Source organism: Colletotrichum destructivum, chromosome 8 (genome assembly GCF_034447905.1).
Source record: "Colletotrichum destructivum chromosome 8, complete sequence".
NCBI classification, from domain to species: Eukaryota; Fungi; Ascomycota; class Sordariomycetes; order Glomerellales; family Glomerellaceae; genus Colletotrichum; species Colletotrichum destructivum.
The window spans coordinates 3,915,659-3,935,380 of record NC_085903.1 but is presented as its reverse complement, the minus strand read 5'-3'; the positions used below and the strand labels follow the sequence as shown (position 1 = coordinate 3,935,380).

General features: G+C 39.5%; 1 protein-coding gene across 1 annotated transcript; it reads right to left on the bottom strand.

Moving 5' to 3' along the window:
- Positions 1–17,777: 17,777 nt before the first annotated feature.
- Positions 17,778–19,593, bottom strand: CDEST_13039 (Putative cytochrome P450; the record flags this gene model as incomplete). Its single annotated transcript, XM_062929195.1, has 6 exons — positions 17,778–17,787; positions 17,838–18,171; positions 18,263–18,859; positions 18,933–19,101; positions 19,174–19,293; positions 19,357–19,593. The coding sequence occupies 6 exons, from the start codon at positions 19,591–19,593 to the stop codon at positions 17,778–17,780; spliced, it is 1,467 nt and encodes a 488-aa protein (XP_062785246.1).
- Positions 19,594–19,722: the final 129 nt, after the last annotated feature.

The window sequence follows — 19,722 nt, the reverse complement described above, 5'->3', positions numbered from 1 at the left end:
CTGCCTGAACTTTAACCTAACACTAATAGAGAAGTCTCTCTTACTAGCAAAGTCTACAACTAGATTTGCGCTAAACTAGGATAAAACAACAACAACCTAGCTACTACTTAGAAACTTATTAACAAACTTATAGAATAAACTAAGATTCTAAAGAATAAAGCAGACTAAGCTACATCCCTTTAGCAGGAGGTCTAGACCCTCCAAGCTATAGCCAACATTATCCAGACTTTAGTGGATGGACGTGAGAAACTTAAGCTTAACTTACCTATTACCTATAACAGAACCCTAGGGACACTTAAGGGATTCCTTATCTAAGTTAAGAACTATTAGAATTTCTACTAGGGAAACTTTTGCAGCAGAACTAAAAGAGTTATCTATGCTGCAACCTTCTTATAAGGAAGAGCCCTTTAGTAGTTTAAACCCTTCCTTAAAGAGTATCTTAACAACAAGACCCTTAACTATTGCTCTAGCAAAGTTAGGGACATATTTGCTAATTTCTAAGGATTTAAAGACGCCTTAAAATCCCTGTTCTAGGATCCTGATGAATTACAACAAGCAGAAAGAGACTTAGCCTACTTACGCTAAACTAAGTCTGCTACTACCTACACAGCAGAATTTAGAAGACTCTACACCTAGCTTAAGCTTACTAAAGACACTAAGATCTTTATGTTCTACAGCAACTTAAAGGATAAAGTCAAGGATAAGATCGTCAAGCTCAATCGCCTAGAAGACTTCCTTCAGTACGCTGAACTTGCTATCAAGATTAACAACTGCCTCTATAAACAACGCAAGGAGAAAGGCAAGAAGCAAGCCTTAGCTAACTTAGCTAAGAAATACTAATAGCAACCTTAACAACAATTCTAGTAGAACTACCCTTAGCGCAATAGGCAAGCTAAGCACCCTAGAGGAAACTACTAGCAGAATAACTAAAATTGCAATAGCACTGCCTATAGATACTACAGCAGCCCTATAGACCTTAGTATAGCCTAGAAAGACAACAAGATATAAGACTTTAAGTACTATAACTACAATAAGCTAGGACATATAGCTAGAGAATGCTAACAACCTAAGAAGCAGCAATTCCAACTAGTGCCTGAGAAAGGCTGATAAATTAACATTGCTAACAAAGATACCCCCTATACCTTACTCTCATGGACTGCGTGCTACAACAACAACTGCCTCACCTACTAAGACAGCAAAGAACAATTAGGATGGTATCCTAAGACCCCCTAGACTCTAGCTATAACTAGGTTAGGCTACAAGAAGACAGGGATATGCAAAACCCCTAAGGAACACTAACAACAGTGCGTTAATGTCTTACAATAAGCCTGCAGGATTACAACCTACTAAAAGATCCCTAACGTAAGGAAAGGACTTAAAAAGGATGACACCCCTGAGAAGAAGGAAGCCTAAGAACAACTAAGAACTCTTGCTATAATGCAAAGGGGCCCTAACTAAAAACTTACACACAAAATCAATAAACAACTTAACAAGATGCTCCAGACAGAACAGCTTGAAGAAGTTAAGAGACCAGCCCTTTAAGGCCTGATAACATCGGACGGCAAGATTGACATCACTGCGCTCAACCAAGTTGCAGCAGCTAACCTAAGAGATCTACAAACATAGACCCCCTAAGAAAGGGAAGCGTACAAACGCGCTGCAAGCAACTACCTGCAAGGGTTAGACAGCTTGAACTACAATTTAGAAGAAACAACCAACTACAGAATCATCCCTAGTTAGTACTACAAGACCTATATTACATCTAGCTCTAAAGAAGAGAACCTAGAACCCCTAAAGTAACTAAAATACTAGATTATCTACCTTAAGAATAACAACTAGTTAGTCTAGTTTTATAAGACAGCATATAAGAAGAACTACCTACCTACACTACTTATACTAGAAGACTACCCCCTACTAAACCCTAACTATAAGGACTACAAAGACCTCTTTTGGGTAGAATGTCTAGACAACAACTGCAAAACACACAGGAAGGGTAAGAAGAAATTCTACTTCTACCCTTAATAATACACTAAAGAACCTATTTAGGATGTCTACTTATGCAGACAACTCCTATTCTAGATAATGCAATACTATAAGGAAGGAAACATTGCAACCTTTACTCTAGACCCTAAATACCCTATGTTGTGCTACAACAACAACAAAGGATGGCAAGAATGCAAACACAACAAATGCCTTATCTACTCTAAAGCTAAGGCAAAGGCCTAGCAGAAGGCACAGAAGAAAGGAACTTAACAGTTAAAAAACTGAAGACGCCTACAATAGAAGGGCAACGTACGGCAACAACCCACAAGACCCTATGTGCAACTTACAACGCAGCACATTTCAACCTAGACATTAAGGTCTAAGGACAGCAGGCACACGCAATTATCAACAGCAGCGCCTAAGGAAACTTCATCTTACCTAGACTAGTGAATAAACGACAGATACTATAGCAAAAGAAGGAACGCCTATATGCGTTACAGACAGTTAAAGGAGAACAAGTTAAATACAGTAGCAGACTTATTGTTTTAGAGACAGTGCACCTCCCTTTGTAAGTTTATAGCTAGAAAGAAGAACTCTAATTTAACATTACAAAGATAGGAGATATTAACGTTATTTTAAGAATTACATAGTTACAAAAGCACAACCTACAAATAGATTAGAGAACTAGCTAACTCTAATAGACAGATTTAGTTACTAAGCAGCACTGCAAGAGTTAGGCCTTAAACAAATCTTTTAGAGCACCTCTTGATAATATACTACTACAGAAACTACAAACATAATACCTTGCCTATCTCTAGGAGATACAGCCTTCCAAGACAGTAGCCCTGGCAGCATTAGATCAGGGATTAGATCCACTCCTAGCTATTCTAGAGGAGTACTAGAAGTATGAAAAGCTGTTTGCCCTAGAATTGGAAACAGGCTTACTAGAGCATAGACCTTACAATCACAAGATCTCTCTTATTAAAGGCTCCTACCTGAAGTTCTATCTGATATATAGACTTAATAAAACAGAACGTAAGGCACTTAACAAGTACTTTAATAAGAACCTTAAGAAAGGATACATTAGGCCCTCTAAGTTATTAGCAGGATACCCTATCCTATTTATGCTAAAAAAGAATAGTAAGTTACAACTATGCATTAACTACTAACAGCTTAACAGCATTACAAAGAAGAATTATTACCTACTACTACTTATCTTAGAACTCTAAGATTTATTATATAGAGCAAACTAGTTTACAGCCCTTAACCTTAAAGGAGCCTACAACCTAATCTAAATAAAGAAAGGCAAAGAATAGAAAACAGCGTTCTAAACACGCAAAGGACTCTTTAAGTACCTTATTATGCCTTTTAGACTTACTAACGCACCTACTACCTTCTAAACTATAATTAACTACATCCTTAGTAAATTTATCAACATATTTGTTGTTGTCTACCTTAATGACATCCTTATCTTCTTACCTACCCTTAAGCTACACAAGGAACACGTACACAAAGTCCTTCAGAAGCTCCAAGACGCCAAGCTACTAGTAGAAGCAGAGAAGTGCAAATTCCACAGTAAGAAAGTCGACTTCCTAGGATACACTATTACACCAGGACAAATCAAGATAGAAGCAAAGAAAGTACAGGTAGTTAGGGACTAGCCTACACCTTAGAACGTTAAGGACGTCTAATTGTTCTTAGGATTTGTTAATTTCTATTAACAATTCCTTAAAAATTACGCAGGAAGCGTGTAGTACATCTAAAACCTTACACAAAAAGACACCCTATTTAAATAGACTAAAGAACGCAACAATGCATTTAAGAAAGTTAAACAACAAGTATCCTTAGAACCTATTACTTAAATCCTAGACCTAGATAAACCTTTTAAAGTTAAGACTAATGCATCAGACTTTGCTATAGGTAGATAACTTAGACAACGCAACAAAAAAGGAAGACTACACCCTTATGCCTTCTTCTCTAAAGCATTCCATAGACCAGAACTAAACTACTAGATTTACAACAAGGAACTTATAGCAATTATTAAAGCATTTTATAAATAGAGACTACAACTATCTAGTACAAAACACAAAGTTCTTGTGTATACAGATCATAAGAACCTTACACATTTTACAACCTCTAAGAACCTGAACAAACAACAAGTCAGATGGTCAGAATTCCTCTTAGAATACAACTTCTAGATTATCTACAGGAAAGGAACTAATAATAGCAGAGCTAACGCTCTTAGCAGAAGGACGGATCACAAAGTTCCTATCCTAGAGGAGACATAAGTCATCCTTAAGACAGATAAGAATAGAGACCTTATTCCAGCACAGAAGCTCCTTATAATTGCTAGATAAGTTATAGTTAGCACAACTAACAAAATGACGCATAAGATAATTAGAGAGATTTACAGTGCTTAAGCATATAGTTACTAAGGAGTTACTAAGACCTAGAAACAAATTTAACAACACTACAACTAGTAAGTAATGCAATAAGACGTAGCAGACGCAATCTAGGATTGCAACCTCTGCAAGAAAAGCAAGAACAGCCTACACAAGCCCTACAGACTAATTTAGCTACTACTAGCACCTCTAGCAGCATAGCACTTAATCTCTTTAGACTTTATCATCAAACTACTAAAGTTAAGAGAACTACTTACAAAGGTCTATTACAACAGTATATTAGTTATAGTTAACTAACTTACTAAATATGCTTACTTTATCCTATACCTAGAAGCAAGTACAGCAGAAGACCTTGCGTACACATTTTTAAAATACATCGTCAGCAACTACAGACTACCTAACGAAATTGTGTTAGATAGAAACAAACTGTTTACTTTGAAGTTTTAGAAATTACTAATTTTGCAACTTGGTGCAGACTACAAACTGTCAACCTCTTTCTACCTACAGACTAATAGTTAGACTAAACAAATTAACTAGATACTAGAACAGTATCTACAATGCTATATTAACTACAACTAAGATAACTAAATACTACTGTTACCTACAGCCTAGTTTGCTTACAACAGCGCAGTTAGAGAAAGCATACTACACTCTCTATTCTACCTAAACTACAGATTTAAACCTACTACACATAGAGAACTACGCAAAGGACTATAGGCCCTAAAGGCTGTAGCTAAGATTAACAAAATTTACAAAATCTAGATAAACGTCTCCTAAGATTTAGAATTTGTTAGAGAATAAATAAGAAAGTATGCTAACACTTTAAGGATTAGAGGACTATCCTTAGAAGAGGGAGATAGCGCCTACCTTATACAACAAAATATTAAAACTAAACAACTGTTACGACCTGAAAAGCGTTGGTTAATATAACCACCTGGAACGACCCCTCGCAAGGAAACAGGGGACAGCACGCTTCATATGCATGCTGACGGCGCTTACGGAGCGGAACAGAAGAACGATAAAAGGTCACGTAATGATAAGAAAGTGATTAAGAGATAAGGTAATCACTTAAGGTAATCACCAAGTAAGCAACTCACCTTAGACCTACTACACTTGATCACTCCGCCAAGATACCAATAGGACCTCAGGGACACTAACAAGAAGAATAGGATATAAGGACATTTATTTTACATAGATAGATTATCTTCTATAGCTCTTTAGCAATCAACTTTATGATTATCCCCTTAGATACTCTTAGCACCCTTTACTAGTGACTAACGTTACAACCCCTTGTTGAGTATACAACTAATTACTGTATCCTCTAAAGACCTAATCCTTTTAGTACAACTTATAGCACTATTCCCTAGCTTTATTACCTCAGCTTCTGCTAATAGATACTACTACAGAAAGCTAACTGTAACACTTTAATTGCTCCTGTTTAGTAAGTTGACCCTACAAAGCTAACAAACAGTATTAACAAAATAGCCACTTGTCACACTCCCACTTCCAGCTCCAGCTCCCAGGGCCAGCAACAGGCCAAAAACCTCACCTAGGAGTTAGCTAAGAACCAGACTATAGAGGACTTCCGTCTGCCTGAACTCCAACCAGACACCAACAGAGAAGTCTCTCTTACTAGCAAAGTCTACAACCAGATTCGCGCCAAGCTAGGACAAAACAACAACAACCTAGCCACTACTTAGAAGCTTATTAACGAACTTATAGAACAAACTGAGATTCTAAAGAACAAAGCAGACTAGGCTACAACCCTCCAGCAGGAGGTTTAGACCCTCCAAGCTATGGCCAACATCATCCAGACTCTAGTGGATAGACGTAAGAAACTTAAACTCAACTTACCCATCACCTATAACAGAACCCTAGGAATACTTAAGGGATTCCTTATCTAAGTTAAGAACTATTAGAATTTCCATTAGGGAAACTTTTGCAGTAGAACCAAGAGAGTCATTCATGCTGCAACCTTCTTGCAAGGACAAGCCCTTTAATGGTTCAAACCTTTCCTAGAAGAATACCTTAACAGTAAGACCCTTGACCATTGTTCCAGCAAAGTTAGGGATATATTTGCTAATTTCTAAGGATTTAAAGACGCCTTGAAATCCCTATTCTAGGATCCTGATAAATTACGACAAGCAGAAAGAGACTTAGCTTACCTACGCTAGACCAAGTCTGCTACTACCTACGCTGCAGAATTCAGAAGACTCTGCGCTTAGCTTAAGCTTACTGAAGACACTAAGATCTTTATGTTCTACAGTAACTTAAAGGATGAAGTCAAGGATAAGATCGTTAAGCTTAATCGCCTGGAAGACTTCCTTTAGTACGCCAAACTTGCTATTAAGATTAACAACTGCCTCTACAAACAACGCAAAGAAAGAGGCAAGAGGCAAGCACCAGCTAACTTAGCTAAGAAGTACTAATAGCAACCCTAACAACAATTCCAGCAGAACCACCCTTAGCGCAACAGACAAGCCAAGCGCCCTAGAGGAAACTATTAGCAAAATAACTAGAATTGCAACAGCACTGCCTATAGACACTACAGTAGCCTAATAGACCTTAGCGTAGCCTAGAAAGACAACAAAGCACAAGACTTCAAGTGCTACAACTGCAACAAGCCAGGACATATAGCTAGAGAATGCTAACAACCTAAGAAACAGCAGTTCCAACTAGTACCTAAGAAAGGCTAACAAATTAACATTGCTAATAAAGACATCCCCTACGCCTTACTCTTATAGACTGCATGCTACAACAACAACTACCTTACTTACTAAGATAGCAAAAAACAATTAGGATAGTACCCTAAGACCCCCTAGACTCTAGCTATAACCTAGTTAGGCTACAAGAAGATAGGGATATATAAAACCCCTAAGGAACACTAACAACAATGTGTTAACGTTCTATAATAAGCCTGCAGGATTGCTATTTACTAAAAGATCCCTGACGCAAGGAAAGGACTTAAGAAGGATGACACCCTAGAGAAAACCTAAGAACAACTAAAGACCCTTGCAATAATGCGCAGGGGCCCTAGTCAGAAGCTTACACGCAAAATCAACAAGCAACTTAACAAAATGCTCTAGATAGGACAACTTAAAGAAGTCAAGAGACCTGCACTCCAAGGACTAGTAACACCAGGAGGAGGGATCAAGATCACCACACTCAACTAAGTTGCAGCAGACAACCCTTAAGACCCACAAACATGGACCCCCCAACAGAGAAAAGCGTACGAACGCGCTGCAAGCGACCACCCGCAAGGGCTAGACAGCTTGGACTATAATTCAGAAGACACACCTGACTATAGGATCATGCCTAGTCAGTACTACAAAACCTACATTGCATCTAGCTCTAAAGAAGAGAGCCTAGAACCCTAGAAACAACTAGAATACTAGATTATCTACCCTAAGAGGGACAACCAATTAGTCTAGTTCTATAGGACAGCGTATAAGAAGAACTATCTACCTACACTACTTATACCTAAAGACTACCCCCTACTAAACCCTAACTATAAGGACTACGCAGACCTCTTTTAGGCAGAATGTCTGGATGATAACTGCAAGATACATAGAAAGAGCAAGAAGAAGTTCTACTTCTACCCTTAACGATACACAGAAGAACCTATTCAGGATGTCTACTTATGCAGACAACTCCTATTCTAGATAATGCAATACTATAAGGAAGGAAACATTGCAACCTTTACCTTAGACCCTAAATACCCTATGTTGTACTATAATGACGACAAGGGATAGCAAGAATACAAACACAACAAATGCCTTATCTACTCTAAAGCTAAGGCAAAGGCCTAGCAAAAGGCATAAAAGAAAGAAGCTTAACAGTTAAAAAACTAATGACGCCTACAACAGAAGGGCAACATACGGCAACAACCTATAAGACCCTATGCGCAACCTACAACGCAGCACATTTCAACCTAGACATTAAGATCCAAGGACAACAGACACATGCAATCATTGACAGCAGCGCCCAAGGAAACTTCATCTCACCCCAATTGGTAAATGAACAACAGATACTATAGCAAAAGAAGGAACGCCTGTACGCGTTACGGACGGTCGAAGGAGAACAAGTTGAGTATGGCGGCAGACTTATTGTTTTAGAGACAGTGCACCTCCCTTTGCAAGTTCATAGCTAGAAAGAAGAACTCCAACTTAACATTACAGAAATAGGAGACATTAACGTCATCCTAGGAATTACATGGTTACAGAAGCACAACCTACAAATAGATTAGAGAACTAGCTAACTCTAATAGTTAGATTTAGTTACTAAGCAGCACTGCAAGAGTTAGGCCTTAAACAAGTCTCCTAGAGCACCTCTTGACAACATAAAAAATACAAGGAACACACAATACATTGCCTATCTTAGGGAGATACAGCCTTCTAAGACAGTAGCCCTAGCAGCGTTAGATTAGGGATCAGACCTACTCCTAGCTATTCTAGAGGAGTACTAGAAGTACAAAAAGCTGTTTGCCCTAGAGTTAGAAACAGGCTTACTAGAACATAGACCTTATAATTACAAGATCCCTCTTATTAAAGGCTCCTACCTAAAGTTCTATCTAATATATGGACTTAATGAAATAGAACGCAAAGCACTTAATAAGTACCTTAAGGAGAACCTTAAGAAGGGATACATTAGACCCTCTAAATTATTAGCAGGATATCTAATCCTGTTTGTGCTAAAAAAGAAGGGTAAGCTACAACTATGTATTAACTACTAACAGCTTAACAGCATTACAAAGAAAAATTGCTACCTACTACTACTTATCTTAGAACTCTAAGATTTGCTACACAGAGCAATGTAGTTCACAGCCTTAGACCTTAAAGGAGCCTACAACTTGATTAGAATAAAGGTAGGTGAAGAATGGAAGACAGCGTTCTAAACACACAAAGGACTCTTTAAGTACCTTATTATGCCTTTTGGACTTACTAACGCGCCTGCCACCTTCCAGACAATAATCAACCACGTTCTTAGCAAATTTATTAACATATTTGTTGTTGTCTACCTTAACAACATCCTTATCTTCTTACCTACCCTTAAGCTACACAAGGAACACATACACAAAGTCCTTTAGAAGCTCTAAGACGCTAAGCTACTAGTAGAAGCAGAGAAATGTAAATTCTACAGCAAGAAAGTTGATTTTCTAGGATACACTATTACACTAGGACAAATTAAGATAGAAGCAAAGAAAGTACAGGCAGTTAAGGACTAGCCTACACCCCAGAACGTTAAGGACATCCAGTCGTTCCTAGGATTTATTAACTTTTATCAACAATTCCTTAAAGGTTACGCAGGAAAAGTTCAGTGCATCCAGAACCTCACACAAAAAGACACCCCATTCAAATAAACCAAAGAACGCAACAATGCATTCAAAGGAGTCAAGCAACAAGTCACCTCAAAACCTATCACTTAAATCCCCAACCCAAACAAACCTTTTAAAGTCAAGACTAACGCCTCCAACTTTGCTATAGGCAGACAACTTAGTCAACGCAATAAAGAAGGAAGACTACACCCTTATGCCTTCTTCTCAAAAGCATTTCACAGACCAGAATTAAACTACTAGATCTACAACAAAGAACTTATGGCAATCATCAAAGCATTCCATGAATAGAGACCACAACTATCTAGTACAAAACACAAAGTTCTCGTGTACACAGATCACAAGAACCTCACACACTTTACAACGTCTAAAAACCTAAACAAACAATAAGTCTGATGGTTAGAATTCCTTTTAGAATATAACTTCTAGATTATCTACAGAAAAGGAACTAACAACAGCAGAGCCAATGCTCTTAGCAGAAGGACAGATTACAAAGTTCCTATCCTAGAGGAAACGCAAGTCATCCTTAAGACAGACAAGAATAGAGACCTTATTCCAGCACAGAAGCTACTTATAATCGCCAAACAAGTCATGGTTAGCACAACCAACAAGATGACGCATAAGATAATTAGAGAAATTCACAGTGCTTAAGCACATGGTTACTAAGGAGTTACTAAGACCTAGAAACAAATTTAACAACACTACAACCAGCAAGTAACACAACAAGACGTAGCAGACGCAATCCAGGATTGTAACCTCTGCAAGAAAAGCAAGAACAGCCTGCACAAGCCCTACAGACTAATTCAGCCACTACCAGCACCTCCAGCAGCATAGCACTCAATCTCTTTAGACTTTATCGTCAAACTACCAAAGTCAAGAGAACCACTTACAAAGGTCTATTACAATAGTGTATTAGTTAACGTGGTTGATAAGCTCGGCGATCAGACAAGCTCGGCGATCACCCGACCGGATAAACTAATCTTTCACCTTTACGTACACATCACACTATACTCAGCAATGTCCCTTATGAATAAAGAAGCTTAATTGAACTTAGCTATCCAGGCAATCAAACAAACTGAAAATCTTAGTATAAGAGCCGCATGCCGGATCTACTCAGTACCCTACTCAACGTTACGCGACCGAATTAAGGGAAAGCTGTCACGACGCGACGTATTGCCTAGCTTACGAAATTTGACTGCGCTTGAAGAGGAGAAGCTAGTTGAGTACATTCTAGACCTGGATTCCCGATCGTTTCCTCCTCGCCTCAGTGGTGTGGAAGATATGGCTAATCGACTGCTTGCCGACCGCGACGCACCCCCAGTTGGGAAGCGCTGGGCTTCAAACTTCGTCAAGCGACAACCACAGCTTCGGACGCGCTTTTTTCGTAAGTACGACTATAAGAGGGCCCAATGCGAAGATGCAGGCGCGATAAACGCGTGGTTTCGCCTTGTGGCGAACACAATCGCGAAATACGGCATCGTGGACTCCGACATCTACAACTTTGACGAGACTGGTTTTATGATGGGCCAGATTGCATCCGGAATGGTCGTCACTAGTGCCGAAAGGCGGTCAAATACGAGAATGATGCAGCCTGGCAATCGTGAATGGGTTACAGTCATTCAGGCCATTAGTTCGTCAGGCTACAGCGTTCCGCCGTACATCATCGTTGCGGGCCAATATCACCTCTCCACCTGGTATACTGAAACCGGTCTCCCACGCGACTGGGTCATTGCAACGTCTGAAAATGGGTGGACAACAAACGAAAGAGGCCTAGATTGGCTACGGCACTTTGATCGGCATTCAAAACTGCGTGCAAGTGGTAGTCATCGCCTCCTTATCGTCGATGGGCACGAAAGTCACCACGCCGCCGACTTTGAGATATATTGCAAGAAAAACAGTATCGTCACACTCTGCATGCCGGCTCATTCGTCTCACTTGCTTCAGCCCTTGGACGTTGGGTGTTTTGGGCCACTAAAGACGGCATACGGTCGACAAATTGAGGATAAGATACGCCGGGGTAATACGCATATTGCGAAAGAAGACTTCTTCCCTGCGTTTCGTAAGGCTTTCACGCAAGCTATCACGGAAAATAACATTCAGGGAGGATTCAGAGGAGCAGGGCTTGTCCCTCTAAGCGCAGAAAGTGTGCTTTCAAAGCTTGATGTCAAGTTACACACTCCAACACCTCCAGGGTCCCTCCCAACAACACCCCCTGCGTGGACTTCTCAGACGCCAAACAACCCAACAGAAGCATCTTCTCAGTCTGAACTCATTAAAAGGAGGATATCCCGCCATCAGAATAGCTCCCCAACTTCAATTATTGAAGCTGTAGAGCATTTATCAAAGGGAGCGCGAGGATTTATGCACCAGATTGCCTTATTAAGGTCGGAGGTCCAGATCCTTCGAGAGGAGAATAACCTGCTTAGCCGACGCAGGAGGGCTAAGAAAACCCGTCTCAAACAAGGAGGAAGTCTTACTATAGCTGAGGCAGAGGACCTTCAATCACAGAGAGAGGCGACAGCTCAGATTGAGGAGGAAACGCGCCGGAGTAGTGGTCGCCGACCGAGGACTGAGACGGGCCAACGGCGGTGTGGCGTCTGTGGGAACACCGGTCATAATGCGCGAACATGTCAATTTGTCGAAGAAATATCTGAGGAAGAGGACCTCCATTAGTTGGAATTCAATTGATTTCCTGGGTGTTGCTTATTAGTTGGAAATGTGCTGTGGTTGCGGTTGGGTGATCGCCGAGCTTGTCTGATCGCCGAGCTTATCAACCACGTTATAGTTAACTAACTTACTAAATACGCTTACTTTATCCTATACCTAGAAGTAAGTACAGCAGAAGACCTTGCGTACACATTTTTGAAATACATTATTAGCAACTACAGACTACCTAACAAAATTGTATTAGATAGAGACAAGCTGTTTACTTCAAAGTTTTAGAAATTACTAATTTTGCAACTTAGTGCAGACTACAAACTGTCTACCTCTTTCCACCTGCAAACCAATGGCCAGACTAAACAAATTAACTAGATACTTAAACAGTACCTACAATGCTATATCAACTACAACCAAAACAACTAGGTACTACTGTTACCTACAGCCTAGTTTGCCTACAACAGCGCAGTTAGAGAAAGCATACTACACTCCCTATTCTACCTAAACTACAGATTTAAACCTACCGCACATAGAGAACTACGCAAAGGACCACAAGCCCTAAAGGCTGTAGCTAAGATCAACAAAATTCGCAAAATCCAGACAAACGTCTCCTAAGATTTAGAATTTATTAGAGAACAAATAAGAAAGTACGCTAACACTTCAAGGATTAGAGGACCATCCTTAGAAGAGGGAGATAGCGCCTACCTTATACAACAAAATATTAAAACTAAACAACCTAGCAACAAGTTAGACTACAAAAAACTTAGACCTTTTAAAATCATCCAAAAAGTTTCAATAGTTAACTACAAACTTAAGCTACCTAACATAATAAAGATCCACCTAGTCTTTTACATTACACTTCTTAAACTAGCACCACGCGGATCACACACTAAAGACTGCATTATCGTAGAACCCAACAAACCAGAGTATAAAGTCAAACAAATCATTAACTATAGGAACAAAGATAGTTATAACAAATATCTTATTAAATAGAAAAACTACAGGCACAAAGACAACTCATAGGAACTAGTCAAGAACCTCCAGCACTCCTAGCAGCTGCTCCAGGACTTTTACAATGCTTAGGCGCAGCAGGGACTAGTTTAGGGAAGTTAGAAAACAGGTCGCCAACGCCCCTAGACATCCAGGACAAATCACTAGCATCCCTAGGAGGAAGAAACGACAAGTCCATAGCACCCTAACCACTATTTAATTAAACTACATAAGTAGCCTTAACAACAGGATCCATAACAGGGTCTGCAGGCCATTCTTTTGCTGCCTTACGCCCCTTCTTAAACACTATACGCTTCTCCTTACGCAGACGATCCAGCTGCGCTAGAGACTTATCCATCTTAGCCTAAGCCTAATGAAAAACCTCTGCTTGTTTTTGCAATATCTCAGCCTTTTGACAAAGCAACGCTTCCTCTTGCTCCTCAGCCTTATCCAAACAATCCGCTTTATTTAACAGACAATCCACTACTACCATCAGAAAACAACACAATTAGAAAACATCAACAGAAACTTACATTTGCAAATTACATTATTATCTCTATTGCAAGGACGACCTTAATAAGTACACTTATAACATTTTAAGTAACCTGCAAGCATTTTGCAACAAATCCCCTTAGAACAATAATTACTGCACAGCATGTTAATTTCAATACCTTGACCACAAATCTTCAGAGAATCAGCAAGACAGCGCTTTGTTGACTTCGCCTTCTCAGGAAGACTTTCTAGGCTCGCCACGTTAAACGCCAACATGATGGAGAAAAGGATAAAGAAAGGAAGAACAACCAAACACACCCTACAACAGGAACCCACTTACCTATATAGGTCTAAGGGACTAGACCTTTAGAGGAGGGACCTGATGTTACAACCTGAAAAGCGTTAGTTAACATAACCACCTAGAACAACCCCTTGCAAGGAAACAGGGGACAGCATGCTTTATATGCATGCTAACAGCGCTTACAGAGCAGAACAGAAGAACAATAGAAGGTCACGTAATAATAAGAAAGTGATCAAGAGATAAGGTAATTACTTAAGGTGATCACTAAGTAAGCAACTTACCTTAGACCCACTACACTTAATCACTCTGCTAAGATACTAATAGGACCTTAGGGACACTAACAAGAAGAATAGGATATAAGGACATTTATTCTACATAGATAGATTATCTTCTATAGCTCTTTAGCAATCAACTTTGTAATTATCCCCTTAGATACTCTTAGCACCCTTCACTAGTGACCAACGTTACAACCCCTTGTTGAGTATACGACTGATTACTGTATCCTCTAAAGACCTAATCCTTTCAGCACGACTTATAGCACTGTTCCCCAGCTTTGTTGCCTTAGCTTCTGCTAATAGACACTACCACAGAAAGCCGACCGTAACAACAACCTAGCAACAAGTTAGACTATAAAAAACTTAGACCTTTTGAAATTATCTAAAAGGTTTTAATAGTTAACTACAAACTTAAGCTACCTGACATAATGAAAATCTACCTAGTCTTTTACATTGCACTTCTTAAACTAGCACTACACAGATCACATACTAAAGACTGCATCATTGTAGAACCTAACGAACTAGAGTATAAAGTTGAATGAATTATTAACTACAGGAACAAAGATGGTTATAATAAATATCTTATTAAATAGAAAGGCTACAGACATAAAGACAACTTATAGGAACTAGTTAAGAACCTTTAACACTCCTAGGTACTGCTAAGGGAGTACTAAAATTAAAGTCAGCTAACTCTAGATCCTTAAACACTACCTCCTAGTTGACAACCCTAAAGGCGCTACTAGCCTGTACCTCCTTAGCTACAACCAACTTAGAAGAGAATGCAGCAGAATCTACAGATTTACTATCTAGGATCTCTTAACCCTTTTTAAACACTATTTGCTTTACTTTGTAAATACGCTTTAGTTTTGCAAGCAACTTATCTATTTTAGCCTAAGCCTAACGCAGCGCATCTGCTCTTTATTAAAGAATTAATTCCTCTAACTCCTCTTTACGCTTAAAACAATTAGACTTATTTAAAAGACAATCTACTATTACAAAACAGATTAGTATAATAAGGAAACAAGAATAAAAAGAACACTTACATTCACAAATTGCATTTGCTAATGCATTGCAAGAACAACTACAGCAAACGCACTTAAAACATTTCAATTTACTAGCTAGCATCTTATAGCAACAACTAGCTAACTAACAATATAAACAAGGTATAACTTTAAAACTAAACTCCTTGATTTCAAGCGCAAGCTTTAGGCAACGTTGTGTGGAAGAGCCTTTAGCGTGGGAATTGCTGTGCGACATTTTGTTAGTACGAAAGAAGAACACTTGACGCCATCCCAGCCTGGACGGCAGAGGACCTAACCTACTTATGTAGTTTAGGGACTAAACCTTTGGAGGAGAGACCTAATGTTACAACCTATCAAACATAACAGGACCAAGGGATGCCCCTACAGGGCACCTAGCAGTTACAAACAAGTTATACCTGCAGACACAGGAAACTAGGGTGCACTCCCCTAGCGCAGAAGAACTATAATGTAAGGTTATATAAAGATAAGGAAGTAAGCAACTAATTATGCATAAGCACAATTAATCACAACGTAAGCGCTTATGCACCCTACTTTAAGTAATTACTCTATACAACACCTAGATTACTAGTAATTAGGTGTAAGCTAGAACCTTAGCAACAAGCACATAAGACTTATATATAGGATAGACTTAGACAGACTTAAGGACAGACTTCTATAGCTCTTTAGCAATCAACTTTGTAATTATCCCCTTAGATACTCTTAGCACCCTTTACTAGTAACTAACGCTACAACCCCTTGTTAAGTATACAACTAATCACTATATCCTCTAAAGACCTGATCCTTTCAGCACGACTTATAGCACTGTTCCCTAGCTTCGTTGCCTCAGCTTCTGCTAATAGACACTACCACGGAAAGCCGACCGTAACAATAGTCTATTTTAGACTATACGTTTTAGTAGAAGGTTATAGATACTATCTCCTTAATAGAGAGGTGTTATATAACCCTAGAATTGCAGAAAACTATTAACCTCTTAGGTAAATTATGCTTCTAGTAGTAGGTTTTATATAGTTAGTTAGTTGTTTTATATAACTAATTTCTAACTTATTTATACGTTATATAAGTATTTAATTAAGTCTATTGCTAGTTTAGCTGCAGTCTATAGAACAATTAGTTTAAAGTTTTAAATAGGTGTATCTATAGTTGTAGTAATCTATCCTAGAGTTAATGTTGTATAAGGAGTAAGTTGCTTATTTTAAGCATTAAACTTCTATCTAATTCCTTTTACAAGCTTAACTAACTGCTCTAAGAGTTGTTATACTAAGAGTAGCATAAAACCCTTCTATTTAAGTAGTTAGATTAACTTATTCCTATATATATAATAGATAAGATCTTATTAATAGGTTGTCTATTAGTAAAAGTCTTTATATAAAGAGGTTTTTAGTTACTCTTTTAGTAGACTAATGTAGATAATCTCTATTATTACATATCTAATGTATGTAGTTAATTTCTCCTCTAAAGGGGCTACATTAATGTTAATCTAATTCCCTTAAAACCTTAGGTTTATTAATTTCTTCTATACGCTAAGTAGTATTTTACTCTTCTTACTTATTTCTTTATATATAGGTTAGTAAGGTTCTTTTTCTTAAATTTAACCTTATTAGCTAGTCTCTAGCTCTTTAGTAGCAGCTATTATAGTAACTATATTATATTATATAGTATTAAGTTATTATATTAGTTGCTTTTAGTGCTTTAGTATATACTATATACTTTAGGTATTATATAATAGAGGTCTCTATCTAATTCTTACTAAAAGGTAATAATAGAGATTCTTTTTATATAATACTATAGTAGTAGTTATCTTATTCCTAGTACCTAGTTCTTACTAGAAGGTAATAGTAAGTAGGAATAAGGAATTAGCATAAGATGTCTTATACCTATCTACCTAGTTCTTGCTAAAAGGTAACAGTAGGTAGAATTAAGACTTATTAATATACAACATCTAGTATATTAATTCTTATCTCTTTACTCTTACTAATCTATAATTACATAAAGCAATCCTATATAATTACTTAAGCAATTACTAATTAGTATTAAATAAACTATGTATGTGCATGTAGGTACTAGAAATGTAGGGTAAACTAAAGATTAGATATCTATAACTATCCTTTCTAACTACAGGATTAAGGTTGTATAAGACAGATATACTGTCTTATCTAGCCTTAAGTTATTTAGGCTAAGCTAAGTAATAATTCCCTTATGTATAAGTAAGTGCTGCACAATCCAGTCTGTGCACTCTATTCCTGAGTCGTAGGTGTCGTACGGTCATGTGATCATGTTATTCCAACACTGGTAGCATATAACCTAGGCCTTCCTGCATCCCTTGCCTTGAAAGCTAATATAGGCTCTGCCTCTGGCACAAACTCTCTTACCTCAGCGCCCAGTGGGATTTGCCCAACAGCTTTCCAGTCATACTTTAACAGCAGGTGGACAAAGCAAATTTTGATCTCAACGCTTGCAAAAAAGCGGCCAGGGCATGCTGTTCTCCCATGTCCCATGCTCAGGTAGTCGAGACCGGTTGATGAAAATTGGCTTCGAGTCTCCATTTCAGGTGTACGCACAGCCATGACGCGTCCGCAGTGGAATTTGTCGCCTGGGGCTCCTAGGGCCCGAGGCGATGGAAAGGCCGTGTGTGTACCTTTGGCAAGAAAAGTTCCATCAGGTAAGGTTACCGGCTCTTCCGCCCTACGATAAAGGACTGCTACCCGGTGTGAAAGGAAGGGTTAGCCATAGATGAAAAATTATTGTCATAATCGGAGGAAACTGTCCGCGCCAGTACACTGACTCACCTGGATCCGTAATGCGGTACCGCTGCGTCTCCCTCATGCAGCTATCGAGCAACCTCAACTTGTCGAGGCTTGACTTGGTCCAGCCACTCTCAGTGATAACCTTAACCGCTTCTGCGCGTAAATCGTGTATGAGTTCTGGATGTAGCAACAAGTCGTACATCAGACTTGTCATGGTTAGCGACACGTTGTGTGTACCAGCTGCAACCAGAAAAAGCTGCCCAAAGACGACGTCGAATTCGCCGTCCCCTCTAAGCTGCTCAAACCAGTCCAGACAATCCCGGTCGTAATAATTTGGTGCTCCAATACTGGTCATTGACCTGTTCCTGGTAGCCAGTTCGTGGTCAATAAGCCGACGTGCTCTGTCCACAAGGTCCTTCAATTTTCTTGGCTCCTGCAGGAACCCATCAAGAAATCGGCGCATGAAGACAGGCCATCTTCGACGCGCGAGCTCGGCTTCTGTGGCGATCGATGCGAAGCTTTGAGCTATTTCTTGCCATTCCACATTGTGAGCAAGGTTTGGTCCCACGAACAGAACGGCCGAGACACGTGTGACGACAAGTCGCGCTGGCGTCGCAAAATCAGTTGACTGCCATTTGCCTGCCTTCGATCAGCCTTGTTTCTGGTCTTACTTGGGTCGAGAACATGGGACCCTTGGGTTTGCGATACGCACTCTCATCAACAGGGAATAGCTCGCTAATGGCTTTCTCGGCCTCGGCCGATAAGGTTTCTGTCAACGCCGTCGATGCTCTCGTCATGGGCTTAAGCACGGTCCCAAACACAATCTCTCGTTGGCATTCGGTATGAGCTCTTCCAATCCCGGGTAAAGCCTTGAGTCCCAACTGTTCTCCCCGCTCAAAGGTTAGCCCATGTCCACAAGGAAATGTTCAGAAGCCCAATGGCGTTAAACCTACGCGCTCTAGCCCTCCAGCAAATGAAAGACGCGAGTCCATAAGGACATGGTTGACCAGACTCGGAGGAAGAATCACGAGAGGCCCTTGGCTAGACATGAGTTGAAAAGGGCCCCCTTGCGTCTGGTAGGTATTCCATTAGCAAGAAAGCTCTCACAAACTTCGCAAGTGCATAGAAAAGCTTACTTCCAAGAAACCCTGCTTGATAAGACCTCCGGCATCCCTCTGCCACCTTTCCAAGATATCTCCATTGAACCAGCCTTTTTCGTCACCGCCCACTATTCTGAAACAGGCGTAGGGTTTGTCATCACAAAATAGTTTGAGGTAGATGTGGAGGAAAAGTAAATGGATTAGAACGGCAACGCTCGTCACGGCGGCCAAGGCAAGAATATTGGTAGTCCCCATCATGTGTGCAGCGGTCATTTCGCATACTCGGAATCACAGGATATGTGGAAAAGAAATTCGGAGCAGAACCGAATGTTCTTGCCTTTAAGTATTAGTGTTACGCATGATTATTAAGAATCCGTTCGAATCTGCTGTTATTATACAACG